Below are 11,565 nucleotides of genomic sequence, written 5' to 3' on the forward strand. Positions count from 1 at the left end.
AAAAAAAAAAAAGTGATAAAGTACAGGTAGTCCTCGACTTACAACAGTTCGCTTAGTGACTGTCCGAAGTTACAATGGCACTGAAAAAAGAGCCCCCCAAGCCACAGCCGAGCAAGACACCTGCCTGCCCGCCCGGCTGCGCTCTTCCTCCTGTCCGAGGTTTTCATTGTTGTGAGCATTTCTGTTGAGGATTGGGAACGGGGGGTGGGGTGGGGGGGTGTTTGGTTTTTATTCCCCCCGCCCGTCTGCTGGGTGGTTGCAGCAGGTTTTGGTCACTTCACATGCCCTGGGACACTGACTGTCATAAATATGAATCAGTTGCCAAGCATCTGAATGTAAATCACAAGACCCTGGAGATGCTGCAACATTCCAGCTGATTGGCGCTTCTTCTGGGCTCAGCAGAAGCGCCAGGATCAGCGCTGAGCTCCAGCTGGAATGTGGCGCTGATCCTGGCGCTTCCGCTGAGCCCTGACAGCCCTGCAGCTCCAGCCATCTCTCGCTCAGGCTTGTGCGGTGCTGCCACTGGTTCAGCTCATTCTCCTCCCCCGCTACCACTTTTCTAGGATGGTCGCGTACCACCTGCCAGGTGCCAATGTACCACAGGTGGTACCCGTACCACTGGTTGAAAAGCCCTGTGTTAGAAGAGAAGGGATGAGAGATGAAGGTGGCCCTTTTTTGAGTTCGAGACCGTATCCTGTTACTCTGATTACAATATGGAGGCCGACCAGCCCCAATACTACAGATATAGCTATGTCCCCATGTTGTGTCAAGGACTACCTGTATATAAATCATGTAGGTCAGGGGTGTCAAACTCAAATTTCACTGAGGGCCGCATCAGCATTGCGGTTGCCCTGGGGGGGTGGGGGGGTGGCCAGAGTGGGTGCAGCCTACTGGGTGGGCGTGGATGGAGTGGGTATGGCCTACTGGGTGGGCGTGGCCAGTTCTACATCATGCGCGTCAAGAGTGCCTATGGAAGCCAAGGGCAGGAGTGGGACAGATCTGAGGGTCTCTGGCAGAAGGGGGGTGGGACCGGGGCAAGTGCCAAGGCATGGTCCACCGGGGCAAGTGCCAAGATGGCCACCACAAAATTGTACATTGGCTCCCGGCCGGCCTGGGCCAGGGCCAAGGCAGCGGGGGCCGTTCCCTCACTGTTTCCAGGATGGCTTCGCGGGCCACATGAAACCCACTTCGCGGGCCGCATCCGGCCCCCGGGCCTGGTGTTTGACATATTTGATGTAGCTGATTGTAGGACTATAGTCCAGGACTGGGGGGGGGAGGAACATCAGTGAGGGGGGGCACATTCTCTGGCCAAGATTGTGATTCTCCACGAAGGGGGGTGACTTGAGAAGTAGCTACGGAAGGAAAACACCCCAGAAAGGTGACCCCAAAGATGCTTTTTCAGGAGGCAATTAAACTTCCTTGTTTTTCTTTGAAGACATTTCACTTCTCATAAAAGAAGCTTCTTCAGCTCTGACTGGATGGTGGGGAGTGGAAGGATTTATACTCCTTGCAGACAGCTGGTCATTTGCCTTCTTTTAGAGAGTCGTTGAGGCCACTTGGAGGTTTATCTGTCTCCTCAGTTGTCCCAAAGGTGCTTTTTTTCGGGAGACAACTGGACTTTCTTGTTTTTTCGTTGAAGATGTTTCCCTTCTCATCCCAGGAGCTTTTTCAGCTCTGACTGGAGGGTGGGGAATGGAAGGATTTATACTCCTTGCAGACAGCTGGTCATTTGCCTTCTTTCGGAGAGTCGTTGATGCCACTTGGAGGTTTGTCTGTGTCCTCAGGGTCAGCTGAGTGGTGCAAATGGGTGACAGCCCTCTCTCAACAGAGGGGGGAGCATACAACACCATCCATCTCCAGTCTACCACACAATCCTTTCAGCAGTTCCAAGAAGGCTCCACACCCATTTGCACACCACTCAGAGGATCCTGAGGACACAGATAAACCTCCAAGTGGCCTCAACAATCCTCTAAAAGAATGCAAATGACCAGATGACTGCAAAGGAATATAAATCCTTCTATTCCTCCACCCTCCGGTCAGAACTGAAGAAGCTTCTGGGATGAGAAGCGAAACGTCTTAGAAGAAAAAAACAGAAAGTCTAGGTGCCTCCTGGAAAAAGCACCTTTGGCGTAACTACGACCTGGATGTCTCCAGAGACACGGGAAGGTAAGGAGAAGGAGAACCTGGGGGGGGGGGGGTTAGAAGTGTGGGAAGGGATTGATGTTCTTTGTTGCAGGTGCTGTTCTCCAAGAACGGGCGTGGGAAGATCTTCTGAAAAACGATGACAGCTTCAGCCATCAGCCTGTCTGCTGGCTGATCTGGGAAGACACAGCTTGCATCTTTAAAAAGTTCCTTCTTGACTGCCTGGGTCGTCACCTTCTCTCTCTGGAGTTGGGTAGAGACCTTTGACTTTGGTCCTCTGAGGGCTGCAGAAATCTTGATGACCATTAGAATAGAAATAATAGAAATAGAAATGTAAAAAAGATGCTGAGACTCTAGAAAGAGTGCAGAGAAGAGCAACAAAGAGGATCAGGGGACTGGAGGCCAAAACATATAAGGAACGGTTGCTGGAATTGGGGATGTCTAGTTTAACGAAGAGAAGGACGAAGGGGGGACATGATAGCAGTATCTCAGGGGCTGCCCCAAAGAAGAGGGAGTCAAGCTCTTCTCCAAAGCACCAGAAGGCAGGAGAAGAAGCAACGGATGGAAACTAACCAAGGAGAGAAGCAACTTAGAACTAAGGAGAAATTTCCTGCCTGAGCAGGGGGTTGGACTAGATGACCTCCAAGGTCCCTTCCAACTTTATTATTATTATTATTATTATTATTATTATTATTATTATTATTATTATTATTATTATTATTATTATTATTATTATTATTATTATAGAAATAGAAATAGAAATAGAAATAGAAATAGAAATAGTAGAAATAGTAGAAATAGTAGAAATAGTAAAAAATAGAATAGAATAGAAAATATGGAATAGAATAGAAAATATGGAATGGAATTGAATGGAATGGAAGGGAAGGGAAAGGAAAGGAAGGGAAGGGAAGGGAAGGGAAGGGAAGAGGAGAGGAGAGGAGAGGAGAGGAGAGGAGAGGAGAGGAGAAGAGAAGAGAAGAGAAGAGAAGCTGGAAGGGACTTTGGAGGTCTTCTAGTCCAGCCCCCTGCTCAAGCAGGAGAACCTACACCATCTCAGACAGGTCCAGTCTCTTCTTAAAAATCTCCAGTGATGGAGCGTCCACGATTTCTGGTGGCAAGCTGATCCACCGGTTGATTGTCCTCACTGTCAGGAAGTTTCTCCTTAATTCAAGGTTGCTTCTCTCTTTGTTCAGTTTCCAACCATTGTTTCTTGTCCTGCCCTCTGGTGCTTTGGAGAATAACGTGACCCCCCTCTTCTTTGTGGCAGCCCCTCAAATACTGGAATGCTGCTCTCATGTCTCCCCTATTTCTTCTTTTCTTTAGACCAGCCAAACCCAAATCCCGCAGCCGTTCTTCGTATTTTTTGGTCTCCAGGCCTCGGATCATCTTAGCTGTTCTTCTCTGAATTTTTTCCAAACTCTCAACCTCTTTTTTGTGATAAGGTGACCAAAATTGGCTGCAGTATTCCAGGTGTGGCCTCACCAGGGCTTTATACAGCGGTACTAATATTTTGCGTGATCTTGATTCTAGGCCTCTGTTTATATACAACCCAGGATTGTATTAGCTTTTTTTGGCTGCTGCTGCACCCTGTCGTTGAGAACTCCCTGTGTGAATTTCACAGTCTCTTCTGCTCGTGGAGTCTCCAGGCCTTGGATCATCTTAGCTGTTCTTCTCTGAATTTTTTCCAAACTCTCAACATCTTTTTTTGGTTGGCGGCGAGTCAAGGGCTTCATGGTTATGACAGACATGGGAGTTGCCTCTTAGGTTACTACAGATAGTTCTCGACTTACACCCATTGGCTTAGTGATCGAAGTTACAGCAGCGCTGAAAAAAGCGACTTATGACCGTTTTTCACACTTACGACCATTGCATCATCCCCAGGATCACGTGACCAAAATTCAGATACTTGACCACTGGTTCATATTTATGACGGTTGCAGAGTCCCCGGGTTACGTTGGTCCCTTTTTGTGACCTTTTGACCCGCAAACGCAATGGGGAAGCCAGATTGACTTACCAACCGTGTTCCTAACTTCACAACTGCAGTGATTCACTTAACAACCGTCGCAAGAAAGGTCGTAAAACGGGGGCAAAACTCACTTCGTAAACGTCTCGCTTAGTAACCTAAAATTGTGGTCGTAAGTCGAGGACTTACCTGTAATTCTTAACCTCATTTCTTCCCTTCACCTCTTCCCATTTCCTCCCTCCTGGCGCTTTAACGGCCTTTAATGGCCTGTGAGAAGAATGGCACAAAATAGTAGAAAATGGCTTTAATTGAAAATAAGGACACACAATCCGCTGCGGTCAGACATTCTCCATTTTTTTTTTCCTGGACCCATTCTGGATCCATCCTTAACATCTCAAATCTTTTCAGAATCTGAACCAACATCCTCTACAGATTTAAAAGTCCTTTTTAAGAGCTGCTTCCTTGACACGCCTGGCACGATCAAAATTAAAACATTATCCTTATCCTCAATCATCACCATCGTCAAAGGATATCCGTTAAAGGAGAACGCTCTCTGCCTTTCGCTCAGCCGTCTGAAAGGAGAAATCGAGAACGCACAGCGGGATTAATATAAGGATTCTTCTCTTTTTTTTTTGCCATTCAACGTTGGCGATTTGAACGAGAAGGACGCAACGATTTGAGGTTCTTGAAAAGGACAAGACGCTTAAAAGCCCCCTTACTGCAAAAACAGCCCCTGGGCGCACCGGGCCTAGAAAACAACAACTTTCTTCTGCCGAAGTCGTGAAACCGTCGCTTAAAGGAAAACGAGAAGCGGGAGGGGGAGCAAGTGAAAAGTTGTTGCCAAAGCAACAATGCTCTAATTGAAGCCGGCCCGTGGAAGTGTCCGTCAAGGCGGTCTCTCACGCGCGACGTGGAAATTCAGAGCTGAAAAAAAAAGGAGGATTTTTCCATACATTCGACAAGCAGCCGAGGGTGCGACCGTTCTCGCCTGCGGAAGGAAAGGACGGAAGGTTTAAGCCCGCGTGGTCCATGGCTTTGAGCAAGGCCTCGTGGAGGTGAGGTTGGCAATTGTGTGGAACCCAGAGCGTTGCGCGGAGGCGAGCGGCTGCACAAGAGGCACCACAAAACGGCTCTCTTAAGCCTTGGGATGGGACAAGAGCTGTACGGCGAAAATGATCCTTGTTCGTTTGTACGCGCAGATGGTGCGCGGTGAGGGGTTTTTGTTTTTCCCCTAGCTGGAGCCTTGACAATTTATTTTTTTAAAAAAAACCTTTTAAAAGGAAGGCAGAATTGCGAGAGAGGAGAAGGAAGGCAGATCAAGAAAAACTCCTGAGTCTTTTAAGCAAGAGATTTAGCCCCGTGTGACACTTTTACAACATTATGGTGGGGGGTCCTGCCTTCGTCGCCCCATCACCCCCCCACACACACACACTAAGAATCATTTCATAGAACATAGAATCATAGGACTGGAAGAGACCACAGGGGTCATCTAGTCCAACCCCCCTGTTCAAAGAGGAGATTGTCTAGGATGGCAAGGGTGGAACGGTTTTTCTCAGGTGGGGAGGAGATTTACAGCTGAGCTCAGAGGTGAGCAGTTTCTTCCATCTTGCTCAATTTCAGAATCTGAGACCTTCTTCAAAACCTGGACCTCCCCACCTTCCACCCTCCCAAAAGCCCTCATCAAAATTCCCCCAAAAGGTCCCCCTCAACATTTCAGTGCTGTGCGAAAAAAGTGAAGCTCGAGAAGTTAGGCATCAAAGCAGATCAGAGAGGTCTGAGCCTCCGCGGAGCATCCTGCCACATGCTTAAGGATGGGCCTGTTCCGGCGTGGTAGTGGCGACGGAGGACGCTACCCGGGGATGCGCGAAGCAAGGGTGCGCGTTTGTGTCTTTCCTCGGAGAGAAGGTGCTCATAGCACCGAAAGGTCATTGCAGGATTTGGACCTCTGCTTGAAGAAGCGTCCGTTGCGGGGGACCAGGTTGGAGAGGAACCGCTTGGCTTTTTTGGTGAGGCTTTCGCGCCGGCCGATGGCGCCCTCTTTGCTCAGGGAGTCGCCCTCCCGTCGGCAACGACGGAGGCGGATCTGGCGCACGACACCTTCGAAGAGCTCCTCGGTGTTGTGGTGCAAGGCCGCTGAGGTCTCGATGTGTTTGCAGTTCATCATCACCGCCAAGCCGCGGCCTTCTGGGGGGGGTGGAGAGACGAAAAGGGAGGAGAGCGGTTAAGCCATCTGGGATGGTGTCGGGTGTTTTGGGACCCATCCCGCCCCCCCTCCCCTCCCCAAGATTGTGAATTCAGTTCCGCCCAGGTTTTCTTTAAAAAAACAACAAGTTTAAATAGTTATTGGGTTTATCTCCACTTCTCATGACTCTGAGAAGTGTGGAAGAGAGACTAGGCAAAAGACCCACGATGAGATCATAGTGAACAAAAGACAAAGGCTATACAGAGAGTCCTTGACTCGCAACCACAATGGAGTCTAACATTTTGCTGCCAAGTCAGATGTTTGTTAACTGAGTTTTGCCCCATTTTTGCGACTTTCCTCGTACTCCGAGCATACAAGCGCTTATAAGCAGTATCCTGACTAATGGGAAGCAAGCTTCCTACAATCTTTTCGGCTGTCCTCACCACTCTCTGCATGGACCTTCTATCGGAGGCAGTTTGTTAAAAGCACTCTCAGTCGTGCCTCCATAAAAAGTGGACAGGAGGAGGAGAAAGAAAAGAAGGAAGACAAAGACGAAGAGGAGGAGGAGGAGGAGAAGGAGAAGGAGAAGGAAAAGGAGGAGGAGAAGGTGGAGAAGGAAAAGGAGGAGGAGGAGGAGGAGGAGGAGGAGAAAGAGAAAGAGAAAGAGAAGGAGGAGGAGAAGGAGGAGGAGAAGGAAAAGGAGAAGGAAGAGGAAGAGGAAGAGGAGGAGAAGGAGAAGAAGGAGAAGGAAAAGGAAAAGGAAAAGGAAAAGAAGAAGGAGAAGGAGGAGAAGGAGAAGGAGAAGGAAAAGGGGAGAAGGAGAAAGAGAAGACGAAGGAAAAGGAGAAGGAAAAGGAAGAGGAAAAGGAGAAGGAGGAGAAGAAAAGGAGAAGGAAGAGGAAGAGGAGGAGGAGGAAGAGGAGGAGAAGGAGAAGGAAGAGGAAGAAGAGGAAGAGGAGAAGGAAAAGGAGGAGGAGGAGGAGGAGGAGGAGGAGGAGAAGGAAGAAGTGCTCTCCTCATCCGACGCAGGAAATGCAGACACCGGTTTCACACCCTTCGCTAAAGATGAGCAGGCATCATTGGTGCCAAGGTCTCACACCCACCACCTCTTTCCACCTTCATCCGCAAAGGTTGGGTAACTCACCTTCTCGAGAGACTTCCCGGGAACGCGCCAGGTCACTCTTATTCCCCACCAGGATGATGGGGGGATCGGTCCGAGGGCTCCCAGCCCGTAGGCGCAAGAGGGTTGGGGGCACCCTGGTGAAGCTGCGCCGATCGGTCACCGAGAAGACCACCAGGAAAGCATCACCCGTCTGGAGACAGGATTCTTGCATCCAGCCTCCGGAATCTCCCTGGTGGGTGGAGAAAGACAACATCAAAGTTGGGAAGCTGTGGCTTACAGATGGTCCTCGGCTTACGACCGTCGGTTTAGTGACTGTTCAAAGTTACAATGGCCCTGAAAAAAGTCATCCGTGACTGTTTTCTCACAGTGACGACCATCGCAGCCTCCCCAAGGTTACACGATCAAAAATTCGGAAGCGACTCATAGGTACGACAGTTGCAATGTCCCGGGGTCATGTGACCCCCCCTCCCCCTTTTGCGACATTCTGACAAGCAAAGTCAATGGGGGAAGCCAGATTCACTTAACAACCGTGATACTGATTTAACAACTGCAGTGATTCGCTTAAGAACGTGGACAGGAAAGGTTGTAAAATAGGGCAAAAGTGACCTAGCATCTGTCTTGCTTAGCAAAAGAAATTTTGGGAGGAGAAGAAGGGGGAGGGGAAGGAGGAAGAGGGGGGGAGGAGGAAGAGGAGGAGGAGGAGAAGGAGGAAGAGAAGGAGGAGCAGGAGGAGGAGGAGGAGGAGAATGATGATGATGAGGAGGAGGAGGAAGAGGAGGAGGAGGAGGAGGAGGAGGAGGAGGAGGAGGAGGAGGAGGAGGAGGAGGAGGAGGAGGAGGAGGAGGAGGAGGAGGAGGAGGAGGAGGAGGAGGAAAACGATGTTGAGAGTTTGGAAAAAATTCAGAGAAGAGCAACTAAGACGATCCAAGGCCTGGAGACTAAAACATACGAAGAACGGCTGCAGGACTTGGGTTTGGCTAGTCTAAAGAAAAGAAGGAATAGGGGAGACATGATAGCAGTGTTCCAGTATTTGAGGGGCTGCCACAAAAAAGAGGGGGTCAAATTATTCTCCAAAGCATCAGAGGGAAGGACGAGAAACAACGGGTAGAAACTGATCAAAGAGAGAAGCAACGTGGAACTAAGGAGAAATTTCCTGACAGTGAGGACAATTAACCAGTGGAACAGCTTGCCACCAGAAATCGTGGGCGCTCCATCACTGGAGATTTTTAAGAAGAGACTGGACATTCACCTGTCTGAGACGGTACGGTTTCTCCTGTGGGTGAAGAAGGGAAGTGCAAAAATTGGCTTGAAGCTCAACATTAAGAAAACTAAGATCGTGGCATCCGTCCCTCTCAATTCCTGGCAAATAGATGGGGAAGAAATGGAGATAGTGACAGATTTTATCTTCCTGGGCTCCAAGATCACCGCAGATGGGGACTGCAGCCAAGAAATTAAAAGACGCTTGCTCCTGGGGAGGAAAGCTATGGCAAATCTAGACAGCACACTAAAAAGCAGAGACGTCACCCTGCCAACAAAAGTGCGTATAGTCAAGGCCATGGTTTTCCCAGTTGCAATGTATGGCTGTGAAAGTTGGACCATAAGAAAGGCTGAGCGCCAAAGAATGGATGCCTTTGAACTACGGTGCTGGAGAAGACTCCTGCGAATCCCCTGGACTGCAAGGCGATCCAACCGATCAGTCCTAGAGGAGATCAACCCCGACTGCTCTTTAGAAGGCCAGATCCTGAAGTTGAAACTCAAGTACTTTGGCCACCTAATGAGAAGGAAGGACTCCCCGGAGAAGAGCCTAATTCTGGGAAAGATGGAGGGCAAGAGAAGAAGGGGACGACAGAGAATGAGGGGGCTGGATGGAGTCACTGAAGCAGCAGGCGTGAGCTTCAATGGACTCCAGAAGATGGCAGAGGACAGGAAGGCCTGGAGGAACGTTGTCCATAGGGTGGATCAGACACAATTTCGCAGCTAACAACAACAACAATAAGCGCCCTGTTTTTCTAAAAAAAAAAAAAATAGCATCCTTTTGAGTAGCTGAGAGTTAAAGAGGAAATTATATTTCTAGGGGGAAAAAACCCGTGCTTGTGCACAGCTCACGTAACAAGCCTTCTTAAATATTTCCTTTTAATTCGGTTTTTAATATAGATGTTATTGTATTTTATTGTGGTTTTTATGAGGCTGTTAGCCGCCCTGAGTCCTATGAGGAGAAGGGCGGGGTACAAATTAAATTATTATTATTATTATTATTATTATTATTATTATTATTATTATTATTATTATTATTATTATTATTATTATTATTATATGAACGCCTGTCTAAATATTTAAAAAACTGTTTTGTCTGTAACTAACGGAATGCAGATGGATAAACGGGAGGGGGGGGCTATTGTGATTTTATTATGTTGTCCTGCCTGAAAGGGTTAAAAAACCCCTCCCCTTAAAAAATGAAAATCAAACAATAAAATTCGAATAAGCCAAGCTTGAAAAGCCGGGTCGCAGCAATGGAAGAATTAAATGGATTTGCGAAGACGCCCTGACAAATGCATTTGCCTCGGGAGGCAGAAAATAGGAACTAAATGGCCTCTTAAAAATGCCCTTGTATGCAATTATTATTTTATTTTTTTTGCAAAGATTTGCATAACATAGAAGGCTGCCATTCTATCTGGAGAGAGCCTGGGCTTCATTTGCATATTAATTTGCATATATAGCTGTATACCATAGTACTCTATTTGCATGCATGGTTTCCAAGCAGATGTCTCATTTGCATACGTTCATTTACTGCCTTCCCCCATTTGAGGGATTTTGTGAAATTGTTGTCAGGTCTCCAACTAAATGTTTAAACTTAAAAAGCAGCTCATTTGCCTTGCTTGGATGGTTCTGTATTGTGGGTCATTTTTGCATTAATCTGGCATCCGTATAACTTGTGCCAAAAACTGGAGCATTTTAAATCTTCTGCTTATTTGTCGGATTCCTTTTTAAAAAAAAAATATTTACTGAAAACATTCGAAATTCCCCATATTTCCCTTAACAACCATTCAGCCTTCTTTTGTTATCTTTTCCCTCTGCTGAGTAAACTAAACTTTGTACAAATAATAATAATAATAATCCGACACATTTGCTGCTTAAATTCATGTTCAGTGAAGAGATGAATTTTACTCCCTGGCTGAAAGCGAACTCAAGATTAAAAGGCAACTCTTAACCCATAAGAAATGCCCTTTAATAACGTTCACCCTAAACTCTCTGAAAAATTCACGAGGAGTTGTTCGCAGAATCCCTCAGTCTTAAGGACTAGAAACATGACTCGCTCAATAGAGTTTCTCGGAATGTCTGAATTCCTGATTCCTGTGCCTGCAACTTTAATGGGCTTACTTGGAAATCAGAAATTCAGGCTGGGTAGCTTCAAGCATTGTCAACATCCTCCTGTATTCCATACAAATCTAATGAGTGTCAATTTTCAATCAGCTAAAGAAAAAAAATCGTGCCTCTTGCTCGTTTTTCGGTGTGTGTGTGTGTGTGTGTTCTATTGTGTTTTAATTTGATTGGGGGCCATTAATGAAGACATTTAGATCACTTTTTCCTTCAGCCACGCAAATCTGATCCAGGTCCACCTACTATTTGTTAAAATGGAGAAGCACAAATTTGAATTCTTTCAACTTGCTGAGTTGAAAAGACAATTTGTACACGAAGGCTGTTGAAGACCAGAAGAAAGTATTTTTAGAGCACTCGACTTTGCAAATCGGCATTTCAGATGAAAACCTACTTCCTGGCAGGCACAAAACGTAGATATCTCTTAAAATGTGTTCCTACTTCTGCTTAAAGATAAATCACTGGTTTGTTTTTTATTAGATTACCTTGCACGATTAGGTCAGTTGAATGGCAACTTCTGAATTGCAATTGATTAGGTAATTGAATTGCAAATTCTTTTGAATTGCAACTTCAGAAATTGTGAGTGCTCCGTCTCTGGAGGCTTTTGAAAAGAGACTGGACAGCCATTGGTCAGAAATGGTCTAGGGCAGGGGTCTTCAAACTTGGCCCTTTTATGGACTTGTGGACTTCAACTCCCAGAATTCCTCAGCCAGCGTGAGGGAACTATGACCCTTTTATGACTTGTGGACTTCAACTCCCAGAATTCCTCAGCCAGCGTGA

General features: G+C 47.1%; 1 protein-coding gene across 1 annotated transcript in view; it reads right to left on the reverse strand.

Annotated features, from left to right (window-relative positions):
* Positions 1–6,014: 6,014 nt before the first annotated feature.
* REM2 (RRAD and GEM like GTPase 2) overlaps positions 6,015–11,565 on the reverse strand; it is a 12,045-nt gene continuing 6,494 nt past the window's right edge. Inside the window, exons 3-4 of the mRNA XM_015823325.2 lie at positions 7,432–7,639; positions 6,015–6,289 (exon numbers count right to left, since the gene is read on the reverse strand). Of these exons, the coding sequence (XP_015678811.2) occupies positions 6,015–6,289; positions 7,432–7,639 (483 nt within the window). The remainder of the gene's footprint in view (positions 6,290–7,431; positions 7,640–11,565) is intronic.

This window comes from Protobothrops mucrosquamatus, unplaced genomic scaffold (assembly GCF_001527695.2).
Source record: "Protobothrops mucrosquamatus isolate PMUCROS unplaced genomic scaffold, P.Mucros_1.0 scaffold1835, whole genome shotgun sequence".
Classification (NCBI taxonomy): domain Eukaryota; kingdom Metazoa; phylum Chordata; class Lepidosauria; order Squamata; family Viperidae; genus Protobothrops; species Protobothrops mucrosquamatus.